Consider the following 16,191-nt stretch of genomic DNA (forward strand, 5'->3'; position numbering starts at 1 on the left):
AACTCACAGTTTGAGGTAACAGCTGCAACAAGGTGTCTCAGCACATTGAATAACAGCTAAAAAGTACTGAGCACCCTCCATTGCCATTAATTTCAAACAGAGTTGACAGCACTCAGTGGCTAACAAAACTGGGGTCTAAAAAGAGAGAGGGATCGAGAATAATACAACACAGAATCATCATCAAAGCTTTTGCCATAGATCCTGAGTTTCATCACCTGGATTTTTTTTTCCTAATGTACAGGAGAAAACAGCTTTTGAAATGAACTACCTTGTGCAATTCTGTTTCACTTCTGAATACTAAGTCTGTTCATATTTTACCATAAAATCCATAAATGCTGCACTTCCCAAAGCCATGTATTCATTGTTACAAGGTATTTGTCAAATAGCATTAGATTTGTCAAATAGCTTATGATTCATTTTGGTAACAAAATAAACTAGGAAATACTTATTTAGTGAGCGAGTCTGAGCGTGTTACCACATTTTGAATTGAAATTGCTTTTTCTTCACATGCCATTAAGTATATTTTTCTCAGATAATGAAACTATATTTTTAAAGTTTCCAATCCAAGCTTCTATGTGGCAAATGCTTTAATTAAGATAGATATATTTCATTTGCTTAGCTTTGACATTTGGATTTTCAATTTTAACTTAAACTGCATTGCCCTCTAGTGCTGTTATGTGTTCCGGCTCTCGTGATGTCATTACAGCAGCCAACGTAAGCAAAGGCAGCCACTCCATGCTGAGCTGCCTAAATGCTTACAAACGCTTCTTGGAGACGTATGATGCCGGGGCATCCTTCCAACAAAGCCACAAATGCACAAGAGAGAATAGTAAATCTTTCTTTTGTTTCAGAGACCTTATGATCCAAACTGCTATTCTGAGACTTTCTGTAAGAGTTCCATCTCTTTAAATGAACTGATAGGGGAAATTAACCAAGTTGAGCATCCTATTACTTTTTGACAAGCTTCAGAGGATTCTATGCTGTGCAAACTCTGCATGCTGGTGGCTTGTAACCTAGAGTGGAGATGAGTTCTCAAGCTGAAACTGGGTTTTGCCTTGCAGCAAGTTGTTGGGTGGAGAGATAACTTTCAACAGACCTTAACTACTTTTGTGACTGTCCAAGGGATCCAGTTACAGCTTGCTATGGAGGATGATTTTTAAGATGAATACCTACCTTGATGAAAACTACAATTCATCATTATCTGGATATTTGAACTACTCTGTACTGAGTAATGGGAGTCTCACTGCAAACAGCTCAAATCAGTCAGCAAGTGATCTGAATTTACCTGCCTTGGATATCACTAGAGCTATAATTGTGGGGCTTGTCCTAGGTGCCATCATTCTCTTTGCTATAGTAGGTAACATCTTGGTAATTCTCTCTGTAGCTTGCAATAGGCATTTAAGAATCCCTACAAACTACTTCATAGTTAATCTTGCAATAGCAGACTTGTTACTGAGTTTTACTGTCCTTCCGTTTTCTGCTACACTAGAAATTCTTGGCTATTGGGTTTTAGGGAGGATATTTTGTGATATCTGGGCAGCAGTTGATGTGATGTGCTGTACTGCCTCTATCTTAAGCCTGTGTGCAATTTCTATAGATAGATATATAGGTGTGAGTTATTCACTTCAGTATCCAACTTTAGTAACTAGAAGGAAAGCAATTCTTGCTCTCATTAGTGTCTGGGTCCTCTCCATGGTAATTTCCATTGGGCCTCTTCTGGGCTGGAAGGAACCAGCACCCCAGGACGATAAAGAGTGCCGCATCACTGAAGAACCTTTCTATGCCTTGTTTTCTTCTTTGGGGTCCTTTTATATTCCTCTGATTGTCATCCTGGTGATGTATTGTAGAGTCTACATAGTGGCTAAAAGGACAACTAAAAACCTGGAAGCTGGGGTAATGAAAGAAATGTGTAATTCCAAGGAGCTGACCTTAAGGATTCACTCCCGGAACATTCATGAAGACACTTTCAACAGCACCAAAGCCAAAGGGCACCATACCAGGAACTCTGTAGCTTTCAAACTTTTTAAATTCTCTCGAGAAAAGAAGGCAGCCAAGACCTTGGGAATTGTAGTTGGCATGTTTATCTTGTGCTGGCTACCTTTCTTCATAGTTCTGCCTCTAGGTAAGTTGGGAATGAAGGGATGGGGGGGTCAATTGTTTATTACTGAAATATCAGATAAAAATTAGCTGAATCTTGTCTAGATGACAGAAAGACGAATGCTTTAGAAATATAGATAGCTAGCTGGATACAACATCATAATTTCCCTCGGGCACTCTTCTTAACTGAAAGTCATGCAAAAACTTTGCCATGTCTGCAGCCTGCAAGAAACCAGCCCAGTTATCAGGTAGACAGGTGGCACATGGATAAAACCTTTACATATCTTTTCTTAATACTTTACATTAAGTGTTTTATTTGTAAGTGTTTTATTTAAAAATGTTTCATGGACACTTTTGTAGCATGCTGAATAGCAGCAATTACATTTTCAAGAGATGCAGGCAGCCCATTCAGATGTTATGCAAAGCTTCTTAGCATGTTATACTGTCCGCTGTTAATAATACAGACAAGTTTATAACATTTTTAGAAACGGCTTGATCCAAAGCTCCAAACACCTCTGAAGATGGAGTATTCAAAATCTAGATTTGTGTCCATGAGCTGTGAGTTGACTGCATGTCTGCTTTTGAGGTCTGATCCAAAGCCAAGGGAAAGTTTCCCTTGGATCTTTTAGATTGGACCTTGAAGAGGCTTCAGCTGGAACTTTCAGCAATCAATTCTTTCATTTTAAAATGCCCTAAAACTATGTAAATTTAACTAGAGCTGTTAGCAAAGCATCCTACATAATCTTACACAGGGCTGCATTCCTGAAATCCTTTTGATAGTCTCTCTTTTAGTCCTTCATATTACTTACCACTTTGAAACAGCATCACAGTAAAACATCTCACTACCTCTTAGCACAGTGATAGAAATGTAGCCGTGTTAGTCTGGTGTAGCTGAAACAAAATACAGAACTATGTAGCACTTTAAAGACTAACAAGATGGTTTATTAGATGATGAGCTTTCATGGGCCAGACCCACTTCCTCAGATCAAATAGTGGAAGAAAATAGTCACAGCCATATATACCAAAGGATACAATTTAAAAAAATGAACACATATGAAAAGGACAAATCACATTACAGAACAGAAGGGGGATGCGGGGGGGGGGGGAAGGAAGGTGAATGCCAGTGAGTTAATGATATTAGAGGTGGGGAAGGGTAGATGTCTGTGAGTTAATAGTATTAGAGGTGATAATTGGGGAAGCTATCTTGGTAATGGGTAAGATAGCTGGAGTCTTTGTTAAGTCCCCTGCGGAGAGTGTCGAATTTTAGCATGAATGCCAGTTCAGAGGATTCCCTTTCAAGTGCAGATTTGAATGTCTTCTGAAGTAGGATGCAGGTTAGCAGGTCATTGAGACAGTGCCCTTTCTGGCTGAAATGACAAGCAACTGTTTTTTCTTTGTGATCCTGTCTAATGTCTGTTTTGTGGGCATTGATTCTTAGCACAGAATTCTTAAAACTTCTTTTCTAAAATCTGCCCAAAATCAGCTTTAACACAAAACAAATGATCCAACCAGCTAACTATGGAAAGAGGTAGAAAATAGCTTTCTCAAGATTCTGTGTCTTATATGTACTCAGTCAATATAAAGCAAAATATTTCTAGTCCAGGGATTGTGATAATCTAAATAATTTGTTAATATATTTCACCTATGTTTCCCTGACTCCTGCTGAACAAATTGTCTCTAAATGGCCCTAAAGACCTAGAGGTGCTTGTTAAAAATTTTAAGTTTATAATTTTTACTAGATCAAATTATGTATGTGTAATTTTTATGCTAGATTATCAGATGGTGAAAATTGGGATAACTTGGCTCATGTAAAAACCTTCAAAAACATAGATGTGACAAGCCTAAAAAGGCAGGGAAATTCTGAGTTAAGGTTTCCTGAATTCTACACCCCTTGTGTCAAACATTGTCCTCTGTCCTAGAAAGTTCCACATCACTGGGAAAATACATATTTCATGCATATGTAAATGTGTTGTGCAAAGCATATTTACAAAGTACAACAGTCTAAATAAGTCATGCAGTAAAATCCAGTGATTCAGTCCCTTCTGATAAAAGGAATTAGCTCAGTTCCTTTCTGCGTAAGTTCCTGTAAGAACCTTACAAAAAAAATCACTGCTATATCCTGGCCTACTTAAATGTAAAGGGCCAGATCCTCATTTGGCATAAATCAGTGTTTGCCTTGAGAAAGGTGAAAAGCTGCTGCAGGCTCCCAACTCACACATGGAATGGCTGATGAATTATGGCGTAAGAAATTTGAGTGAGGAATTTAAAACATCAATTCACCTATTGTCTCCGTGAGTTCAGGATGTTGCAAGTGGAGTGACTGATCAAAAACTCACAGAGGATTGTGGTTTGTTTGGAGACAAGAGGCTCTGTCTAGACTGCAAAGCTTTTCTGGGATTCTGGAGGTATCCCGGAAAAACTCTGCCACGTCCAAGGAACGCATCTGCTTTTTCAGAACAATTTCCAAAAGAGTGGACATGTTCTTTCGGCATCCCTGTATTCCTCTCCGTGAGAGGAATAAGGGATGTTCTGAAAGAGGATTTTTTTCTGAAATTTGGCCCCGTGTAGACTGGCCAAATTTTGACAAAGAGTCTTTTGGGAAAAAAGCAAAAAAAGATACACAAATTGCAGTTTGTAATTTGCAGATCTTTTCCCAACTTTTCTCTGCAGTGCAGACATAGCCAACGATTCAGAGTTGGAAAGAGGCTGAGGAGAAGCTGTCTGGCTGAAAACTGTTTTTCTGGGACCTGGGCTCATCCTGGGAGGTGCTAAGCTTCCACAACTCCCGGGCTGCGTCTAGACTGGCATGATTTTGTGCAAAAGCAGTCGCTTTTGTGCAAAATCTTGCCACCTGTCTACACTGTCTGCAAATATTTGCGCAAGAACACTGACTTTGTAATGCACGAAATCAGTGGTTCTTGCACAAATACTCTGATGCTTCCGCTCAGGGATAAGCCTCCTTGCACAAGTATTCTTGCGCCAGAGGGCCAGTGTAGACAGCAACGTTAATTTCTTGCACAAGAAAGCCCGATGGCTAAAATGGCCATCAGAGCTGTCTTGAGCAAGAGAGCGTCTACACTGGCACGGATGCTTTTGTGCAAAGGCACATGCCAGTATAGACGCTCTCTTGCGCAAATACTTTTAACGGAAAAACTTTTCCGTTAAAAGTATTTGCGCAAAATCATGCCGGTCTAGACGCAGTCCCATTGAACAAAATGAGAAGTTGAGAGAATTTGGCACCTCACAGGATTGGACCTTTTATTGGGATACTGAAGTGCTACTACTTTGGTTGGTTATAAGATGCTTTTTGTTAGCGGTGTCCATTCCTGTCAGAGGGTGTACATATTCATCAGTACGCTAATGTTCTGTAATTTTAATATAGCAATACAGTCTTCTGTGATTGCAGTCTCATATCTCTGACAACCCATTCTAGGAGCCCAAAACCTTGTTCAATGCTCTGATCCCCAAGCCTATGTAACTGCTAAGTACTTTTCTTCTATTTCTTTTTCAATTATTGTTACCACCAGAAACAGAAGCTATATCACATCCTAATTCACCTGATCTTCTTCCTTAATTCATTCAGGCTATGTCTAGAGTGCAGGCTTCTTTAGGAAAAGGTTTTCCGGAACAGATCTTCCAAAAAAGTCTTCTGAAAGAGAGTGTCCACACAGCCAAAGCACATCGAAAAAGCTTTTTCAAAAGATAGCATCCGCACTGAATGGACACAATCTTGCATTTCAGCTGTAACTACTATGGACAGAGTGGCCACCAGGGCATCTGTGCTTTTTCCTCTTTCCTCTTCTCTCAAAAGAACTCCCTCTTCCCTGTCCACACATTTTTCCTCGAAGAAAGAGGATTACCAAAGCTAGAAAAACCCCTCTGTTCTTTTGATTATTTTTTTTTAAAGAACGTGATTGCAGTGTGGACATAAGTGAACTTTTTTCTAAAAAACTCTGCAGCGTAGACATACCCTCGGAGATATCACAGTTCTATTTGTTTGACAATACATATTTGTTTCACATTGATGGATAGTTATTTATATTGAGGGTCACTGAATGAATGAGGTACAAAAAGAAAGGAGAAAGCTTTTCTTAGTACATGACTAATGTTCGAGGGGGCAAAAAGAGAAAAAACACTTAATATGGTTTTGAAAAGTTTGTTTGCAATATTGTTTTAAATCAGAGTTTCTCCTTGCTTTGATTACTTGAATCCAAGACTTTAATTTTATACTAATATATTTTTGTTGTTTTGCACCTAATTTCTTTTGCAGTTTTTTAAACGTTAGTTTACTGCACTGATACCATTTCATTTTGCCATTGTACTCTCCACGGAACTGAACATTTTTCAGAAGACCTTCCATAGGTGGTCAAGTTGCACTTTGAAGTCTCTAGATATCAAATGTGTCCTAAGCCACCCAAGTCTTTCGTGATGGCACTTTCTAGTGGAAGTTATATTTTATTTATTGTTAGACACTCGGACTGGAGGGGAGACAATATTTAGAGGTTTCTCAGTGCAACTTCCCTCAGCTTTAATAAAAACACATAGTTAACAGCACCTCGGCAGTGCTTTGAAAATGCATAAAAGTTGAAGGTGGACAGGCCTGTTATGTAGGTCACATCCCTATCAAGACAACATTGTTATCTACAGTACGTTTTCTACTACTGGGTCCAATCTCGTTTTTTAAGCACCTTCTTCTACTTCCCTGAAAATTTCTGTTTAATTTCTACATTTTCCCCATTCATAAGTGAGTCCATGCCATTATTTCTAGTCGTATCTACCTGAATGCTCCTTTGCACTCATCCCGCTTTCCCCCTCACAGTTCATTCGGTGATAACATGACTACATTATACATATGGATATAAAATACAGCAATTCTGGATTTGCAGTCATGTGAAACGGATCAGAATCTGACTCAATGCATCTTGAAACACTTTATAATTGTAAGATTATGCTGGAATCCTGGGACACTGAAAAATATTGCCTTGACAAATGATTCTACTTGTACATAAATAAGTGCTTCTCAAAATTTCCCCAGCTCCTGCTCCTTGTTCCCCAGTTGAAGTTCTAATCCTTTGTTTGTGACATAGCAATAATTTCCACAGCTACCTGTTGTGCTGTCCCAAACAAAGGATTATTGCATTAGGCACTGGGTGGCAGGAATACACAGCAGGATGAGAAGAATTCTTGAGAAACAAGGATTTGTTGTTAATAGTGTGCTCCTTGTAATAAAGATTAAGGAAGAGAAATAATATTTTGCATTTACATAGTGCTTTTTAACCAAGGCTTTCAAAGCCTTTACAATCAGGGGAATTAAGGCACAGAGGTTGTGATTTGTTATGCATCATACAACTAGTTATTATGAGAAATAGAGCCCTGATTGTTTGATGCCCACACCTAGGTCTAACCACTGGGCTATGTTTCTTCCAGCATTAAGTATATAATGATACATATGTCAGAACAGTTTCCAATCGGAATAATGTGCAAAGGTTTTTTCCCCATGAGGCACTAGACATTCTTTCATGTAAACAACACTTACATTATATTGTGCATGTTCATAAACACTCAGTTTATACAGCCAGCTATTGTGATATTCAGAATAATGTGATGCACTATAATGAAGACAATTAAGGCACATATGCTGCCAAGGCAATTGGTAGTTCCACAACTCAGCAACATAAATTGAAATGTAAATATCTTGGTTAGTTCAAAATAAATCTCTCTTGCCCCCGCCTAAAAATATTCAAAGGTTCCAGGAACACCTGCAACACTCACTGTTGAAAAATGTCAAATAAAAGTAGACCATTTTTAGCTAGAGTAGTTGTAAAAGAAGTCATAAGGTTGAACCAGTTTTGAGCCATTGCATGGGTAATAAGAAATGCATACAGGGAAACGGCTGTACAGGATACAGTTTTTGGAAAGCACTGCCTAACAATTCACTTGATAGAAATAACACTGAATTGCAGCTTGCAGACCTGTTGCAAGTTGTAGCTCAATGTTAATTCTATCAGGTGAATCATTAGGCTGGGCTTTCTAAAGGAGTGTACATAAATTAGGCATTCAACTCACAATTTAACTAATATGAATTTTGCACCCAACACCTGCAGTCTCCTTTGAAAAGCCCAACTGTAAAACTTATATATGCCACATAGCATATGTTGCAAGGAAAAACCCCACCACCACCACTACTAAAAATTAACATGTAATATAGCAGTACCGCCACTTGTCTTTACTGGGGCTCCACAAGGGTACAAGGATCTAGCCATAGCAGACTTAAATAAACTTTGATAGAAATGTAGCCGTCTTAGTCTGGTGTAGCTGAAGCAAAAAACAGGACTCTGTAGCACTTTAAAGACTAACAAGATGGTTTATGAGGTGATGAAAGCTCATCACCTCATAAACCATCTTGTTAGTCTTTAAAGTGCTACATAGTCCTGTTTTTTAAATAAACTTTGATTCTGCATCCACTGAAATCAAGTGCAAAATTCCCATTGACATCTGTGGCTGAAATATGAGACCTGATGTGTAAAAGAAAACATCAAGATGTATTCCTTAAAAAAAAAAAAAAAGCCTTTTTCAGTAGGCTTTCAAAATCTGACAATAAAATTAGTAATAGTGGTAAGGGTCCTAGAAGCTATCAATATGGAAGTAAACCATAGCAATGTAGGGCTGTGTTATTTTGGGCCTGATTCTGCATTCCCAGTGTACTGGGACTTGAGGATCAGGCCTCATATCTTTCCATGGAAATGACATTTTATCAAAGGCTTCAGGGTGGCTTTGGACGTATGGGCTCCTAAAGGTTTTAGGCCTCATTCTTCCTCTCGCCCTCTTTAGTCTAGACGTTTAAGATTGGTGCCCTCAAATTGACCGTTCAGTGTCATATAGGGTATGTCTACACTACCCTCCTAATTCGAACTAGGAGGGTAATGTAGGCATACCGCACTTGCAAATGAAGCCCGGGATTTGAATTTCCCGGGCTTCATTTGCATAAGCCGGGCGCCGCCATTTTTAAATCCCGGCTGGTTCGAACCCCGTGCTGCGCGGCTACACGCGGCACGAACTAGGTAGTTCGAACTAGGCTTCCTAGTTCGAACTACCGTTACTCCTCATTCCACGAGAAGTAACGGTAGTTCGAACTAGGAAGCCTAGTTCGAACTACCTAGTTCGTGCCGCGTGTAGCCACGCGGCACGGGGTTCGAACCAGCCGGGATTTTAAAATGGCGGCACCCGGCTTATGCAAATGAAGCCCGGGAAATTCAAATCCCGGGCTTCATTTGCAAGTGCGGTATGCCTACATTACCCCGCTAGTTCGAACTAGCGGGGTAGTGTAGACATACCCATAGTGTTTCAGTTCTTTAAAAAAGTATATCTAGCAATTAATCATATGCTCAGTTTCAGCCCAGATATTTGGAACAAAGTTCAGTAGTTCAAATTGCAGGATGAAACAGTTCTGTCTATTCTCTGATCAGTACACACGAACCCAAAGATAATGATGTACAGTTACTGCAGACGCCCAGTGCAAGTTGTCATGTATGGAGTACTTGCCCTTCTCAATATGATTCATTGCAGCATACGGCCTATATATGCCGCTCAAGTTCCACTAAGAGCTCTTCAGACCCTTTTGCACAGGGGTGAATTTCATCCAAAACACTTAAAGTAATTTGTTACTTTGCTTTCAATGTTTTATTTTTCAAAGCAAAGGTATTTGTCAAAATACCTGAGATTGTATGCACATCAGGGGATTGGATGCTTCTTTTATTCATTAACTTATATTTGGGGCATTTGATAACAAACATGCAAATATTAAAATACATCATCACACAGAAGTAAATATGCAAGTAAAATACAAAGTTTGAATATAAGGGAAAGTATTGACAGTAATGAAAGATAAATAGCATCACTAAACACTACAAATTCTAAAACACACATCACGGGACAAGAGGCTCTGATATCCAGTGATACCAAGTGGCCTCGATAAAAATGCTAATGATTCTGCATGTAAGCAGGGGCTGAACTGCTGCTTGCTGTCAGCCAGCTGAAAGGAGGGGTGGGTGTGCCCACTACAGTTGTTTAGCTCTACAAGGTAATTAACTGTTAACTGTTGACATGTAAATACTGCTCAGGAGAGAATCCATGGTGTGGCTATGTAAATCCCATTCAGCCAGGGCTGATGGAGGGTCAGTGTTGGAATGGAATGTGGAGAATTGTATATAATTTGGGACTGTTGTGGGGGTCACTAATCATACTACCCCTAAATGTGGGAACTGTAAAACATGCCATCAGTGCTTGCGAGTGGGGAAGCATTGCCTCTCAGAGGCGCCCAGGGGTGCGTGAATTTCCCAGATCACTGGGTGGGGGCTCGAGCCGGTTCTTTGTGAGATTGACCCCAAGATATTGAACCCAGCCCTGGTTCCTGCCAGGCCTACCCGGCAGAAGGGCTACATTTTGGGGGCTCGTCCGGGATAAACTGGGTCAGTACCCCTCGCAAGCACATGTTGAGTGAGTTGCTGTTGTGGGAAATAATTGTGATTTGTATTTGAGGGCATTACTGTTTGTATCATGGCTTGTCTGTCAGGTTTGTTGGGCCCTGGCCCAGAAGCCTCTAGCTCAGAGGCAGCAACCTCAGCAGATGATTGGGCAAAAGCCCTGGGGCAAATCTTGGAGAAATGTGTGCTATCCCATGCTATGGCAAGCTCCTATTGTAAGTTAAGATTATTCCCTGGGGAAGAGGAGTTTGAACCCTGGCTGGAACACACCACTGAAATGCTAGAGCATTGGGCTGTGCCAGACAGAGAAAAACGAAGATGTTTAGTAGACAGTCTCCGGGGCCCAGCTTTAGATGTGATTCGCACCTTGAAGCTCACTAACCCTGAGGTCAGTGTAAAGGACTGCCTAGAGGCCCTCACTCACACCTTTGGGAGCATGGAGGGTCCTGAAGACAGTTTTTGTAACTTTCTCAATGCTAAGCAGCACCGAGGAGAGAAGCTCTCAGCCTATGTACAGAGGTTGGAGAAGTTGCTGCAGAGAGCTGTCATTAGGGGAGCCGTGACTGCTGAGCAGATGGACCAGACCAGATTGGCTCAAATTGTAAGAGGAACTCCATATTACAGCCCGATTCTACTACACCTCCGGCTAAGAGAACGACTGGAACACCCCCCTGCGTACTCCCAACTGATAAAGGAGGTCAGAGAGGAGGAAGAAAGGCAGGCTACCAGTGGGCTTTGGGAGGCCCAGAGGCCTAAGCCAACCAGCGCTGCACCCCGACAAACAGCCGGTGTGCTCATGGTGAACACCAGAGGAGACATTGCCCAGCAAGTTCAGGTCCTGACAGAACGGATTGGTGAGTTGCAGAGAGCCATTGACCAAGCGCGGATTTGCAGGGATGAGGAACCTCAGGCTGTGGTGATGGATAAGTCAGCGCCTGGAGCTGCCATCCCACCCAGCCAAAAGAGGAGAGGATCATTCTTCTGCTACCGGTGTGGTCAAGATGGGCACAGGGCTGCACATTGCCCAAATGAGGAAAACCCCAGTTTAGTTAATGGAAAGCTGAGAATCAGTCATGAGACGGTTGGGGGACAGGGACCACCCAGACCCCCAGGATTTGACGGATTCCCCAGAAAAGACCACTCAGCTAGGATCCCTTCAGGACTGATAGGGCCTCGAGCAGAGGTCACTGTAAGGATTGAAGGGGCGGAGTGCAAAGCAGTGCTTGATACCGGATCTCAGGTGACAATTATATTCCAGTCATTCTACCAACAGGTGCTCAGGCACCTGCCTATCCAGCCATTGACTGGCCTTGGCCTGTGTGGTCTCAGCATGAACGAATATCCCTACAAAGGGTATGTCATAGTGCATTTGGAATTCCCTGAGGAGGTGGCAGGGGTAAGAGAAGAGGTGGACACAGTAGCCTTGATATGCCCTGACCCTAAAGGGGTCCCTGATGTGTCAGTACTGATAGGGACCAACTCCAGTCTCTTCAAGGTGCTTGCAGAATACTGCAGACGACGGGCTGGGGACCAATATCTGGATACCCTGATGATCCATACCCTTTGTGCTGAAGCCTATAGGAAGATTGAAGATGCTAAACAGGAGATGTCTGAGCTACCAATGGGTACTCTAAGGTATGCAGGCACAAACCCTTTAGTAGTGCCTGCAAGGACAGAGCAGGAAGTGCTCGTCATGAGCACCTGGCTGAAAGGCAATAAACGAATGTTCGCCATGGTAGAACAACCAACTGAGGGAGAGCTTCCTGATGGGGTCCTGGTCCCCTGTGGAGTTATAACTTTACCAGCAGCATCCCAGGACACAGTCACAGTACTGATTGCGAATGAAACAAGTCGTGATATTATTGTGAATCAAGGGCAAAAGATAGCAGATCTTTTCGAGACTGAATCGATTGTGAGTCCCCAGTGTGAACCGCACGTTCAGACTATAGATCCATCAAGGTTTGACTTTGGAGATTCACCCTTGGACGAAGAGTGGAAGGATCGCCTGAGGAAGAAGCTCTCTGAAAGACCCAAGGTATTCTCACTGCATGAGTGGGATGTGGGGTGTGCCAAAGGGGTTGAGCATAACATCAGACTACATGATCCCCGACCTTTCAGGGAGAGATCTAGAAAAATTGCACTTTCAGAGATGGATGATGTGCGACATCACCTTCAGGAACTGGCTGCAACTGGCATCATTTCCGAGTCCCACAGCCCCTATGCTTCACCCATTGTGGTAGTCCGAAAAAAGAATGGGAAAATTCGGATGTGTATTGACTACCGCACCCTGAACCGCCGTACTGTGGTTGACCAGTACACAATGCCCCGAGTAGAAGATGCATTAGATTGTTTATTGGGAAGCCAGTGGTTCTCAGTATTGGATCTTCGAAGTGGATACTACCAGATCCCCTTGGGAGCAGAGGACAAGGAGAAGACCGCCTTCATCTGCCCATTGGGGTTTTATCAGTTTGAACGCATGCCTCAAGGGATCTCTGGGGCCCCCGCCACATTCCAGCGCCTCATGGAGAAAGTTGTAGGGGATATGAACTTACTGCAAGTCTTGGTCTATTTGGATGATCTGATTGTATTTGGAAGGACCTTGGAAGAGCATGAAGAGAGACTTCTTAAAGTACTTGACAGGTTGGAGGCCCACGGGCTGAAACTTTCCATTGATAAGTGTCAATTCTGCCGAACATCAGTGAAGTATGTTGGTCATATTGTGTCCCAAGAAGGTGTGAGTACCGATCCGGATAAAGTAGAAGCACTCACTACCTGGCCGCGCCCCAGAAACTACAGAGAGCTTAAGACTTTCCTTGGATTTAGTGGCTACTATCGGAGGTTTGTGAAGAATTATGCCACCATTGTAAAGCCTCTGAATGATCTTACCAGGGGATACCCGGCCATCAAGAGGAAAGCTAAGACCAAGAATAAGGGGAGACCCCCACGACCTCCCAATCCAAGACAATATGGCCCCCTAGAGCCTTTTGGACCACGATGGGATGAGGGATGTGAAAGGGCTTTCCGAGAGATCATTAGCTGTCTAACTCATGCTCCAGTCTTAGTTTTTGCTGACCCAAACAAGCCATTCCTCCTACATACAGACGCCAGTTTGGATGGTTTGGGAGCAGTCTTGTACCAAGATGTGAACGGCAACCGTAAACCTGTGGCCTTTGCCAGCCGAGGGCTGTCTGACAGTGAAAGTCGTTACCCCATCCACAAGTTGGAGTTCCTGGCCTTGAAGTGGGCCATCACTGAGAAATTTCGGGACTATTTGTACGGTGCTAATTTCCAGGTATGGACAGACAACAACCCACTGACTTATGTACTGACAAGTGCTAAGCTGGATGCTACTGGACAACGATGGGTGGCCGCCCTGGCCAGCTATGAGTTCAGCATACAGTACCGATCAGGGAGAAACAATGTAGATGCAGATGCGTTGTCTCGACGTCCACAGCCAACAGAAATTGGTGAGATTCCTGTAGACGGAGTGAGAGCTATCTGCAACGGTAGTTATCAGAAATCCAAGGCACATGAGAGTCCTCATGGGTGTGTTGCAGAAACACTGGGCCTACCCCCTGAGAGTGTACCCTCTGTCTCCGTGAACTACATTATGTTGGACCAGTCCCCCTTGCCCAGGCTCAATGCTTCTGACTGGCAGAGAGCACAGCTGCAAGATGTCGACATCCGTAACACACTACTTGCAAAAAGAGAAGGGAAAAGCCCTAGTGCAGTTGCCACATCCACCCCTGAGGGTAAGCTACTGTTGCGGGAGTGGTGCAAACTGGAACTAATACAGGGGGTGCTGCACCGGATCACCGTAGATCCTTTGCAAAATCGACGAACGCAACTAGTGCTACCAAAAGAGTACAGAGCCTTGGCCATGAGAGCCCTGCATGATGATTTTGGGCATTTGGGAATGGAGAAAACCCTGGAACTTATCCGTAGTAGGTTTTACTGGCCCCGAATGGCTGAAGATGTACGAAAAAAATGTGAGACCTGCGCCCGATGTGTTCATAGGAAAACTCTGCCTACCAGAGCTGCTTATCTGGAGAATATCACCACCAGCAGGCCTTTGGAGCTGGTGTGTATCGATTTCTTGTCTTTAGAAGTGGACAGGAAAAATATGGGGAACATTTTAGTAGTGACTGACCATTATACCCGATATGCACAGGCATATCCCACACGTGACCAGCGAGCCACTACTGTGGCACGAGTTTTGTGGGAAAGATATTTTTCAGTGTATGGTCTCCCAACTCGGATACATTCTGACCAGGGGAGGGACTTTGAGAGTCACCTCCTGAAGGAGGTGCTACGATTGTCCGGAGTTAAGAAGTCCAGAACAACACCTTACCACCCCCAAGGTGACCCTCAGCCTGAGCGGTTCAATCGGACTCTACTAAATATGCTGGGGACTTTACGCCCAGACCAGAAAGCATCCTGGAGCCAGCATGTTGCATTTTTGGTGCATGCCTACAATGCTACAAGAAATGATGCTATAGGGGTCACCCCATTCTTCATGATGTTTGGACGAGAGCCGATGCTGCCTATAGACATATGCTTTGGAGTATCAGGAGATGGCGAGAGTTATGAGACACACTTGCAATATGTCTCCCGATTACGAGAAAAACTGCAGAATGCCTATCGCTTGGCTACTGCAGCTGCCCGGAAAAATGCAGACCGTAATAAACACCGATATGATGCACGAGTGCGCCCACAAGAGCTCCAACCTGGGGACAGAGTTCTGCTACGAAATATGGGTATTGCTGGCAAACACAAGATTGCCGACAGATGGAAGGCAATGCCTTACCGGGTGGTGGAAAAACTTAGAGATCTACCGGTCTACAAGATTAAACCAGAAACTGGGCCAGGGCAAGTAAAAACAGTACATCGGAACCTTCTGCTGCCTGTGGGAGAATTGGTAGGCGCTCCTTACGAAATGGATCATGACATGGGGCCTCAGCGAAAAAGAAGTGTCCGGCCAAGTCAACCACCCATCATGTGTGGTGAGTCCTGTGAAGCTAATCTGCCTCTACCCAGCACCGTTGAGAGTGAATCTGAAGAGGAAGATGATCCCATTGAGTATACTGGGATGCAGACCAGATTCCGGACTCCATCAATGAGACATGGAGAGAGCTCCACTTCTTTGGCTCTGAATCCTATGGCTGAGGCATTTAGGCCTGTGGAAGGAGGTTCGGTGTACTCACCTAGACAAACCTCGGAGGATGAGTTTGTCCCATCTACATCTTCAGAACTTCTGGGAGAGGAACAGGCTTGTGATGACACACCTGTGTCAGTGGACAGAGAGTATGTTCCAGGGGAAGGTGTCCCCAGTGCCCTGGACATCCCAGCATCTCAACAAGAGGTGCAACGGCATGTATCTGAAGAGAGGGTACCTACACATAACCCCTTGTCAGCCCTACCCCCAGAAGAAGTCCCCACAGTTCCTGCTGTGCCTGTGCTCGATAGGCGTGATAGGGTTATAAAACCAGTGAACAGGCTAACTTACAATGCACCAGGAGTGGTTAGTGAGGATGTGATACACCTGGCACACAGGCTGGTAGAGGCCATAGTGGGGTTCCTTAGACCCTTTGAAGAGAACTCACGTTGCTGG

At 43.3% G+C, this 16,191-nt stretch overlaps 1 protein-coding gene across 1 annotated transcript in view; it reads left to right on the top strand.

Annotated features, from left to right (window-relative positions):
• The first annotated feature begins 748 nt into the window (after positions 1 to 748).
• The window catches only part of ADRA1B (adrenoceptor alpha 1B), a 39,553-nt gene continuing 24,110 nt past the window's right edge, over positions 749 to 16,191 (top strand). The window contains exon 1 of the mRNA XM_006138144.5: positions 749 to 2,122. Within this exon, the coding sequence (XP_006138206.4) occupies positions 1,150 to 2,122 (973 nt within the window). The 5' untranslated portion in view covers positions 749 to 1,149. The remainder of the gene's footprint in view (positions 2,123 to 16,191) is intronic.

This window comes from Pelodiscus sinensis, chromosome 16 (assembly GCF_052426305.1).
Source record: "Pelodiscus sinensis isolate ZL-2025 chromosome 16, ASM5242630v1, whole genome shotgun sequence".
Taxonomy (NCBI): domain Eukaryota; kingdom Metazoa; phylum Chordata; order Testudines; family Trionychidae; genus Pelodiscus; species Pelodiscus sinensis.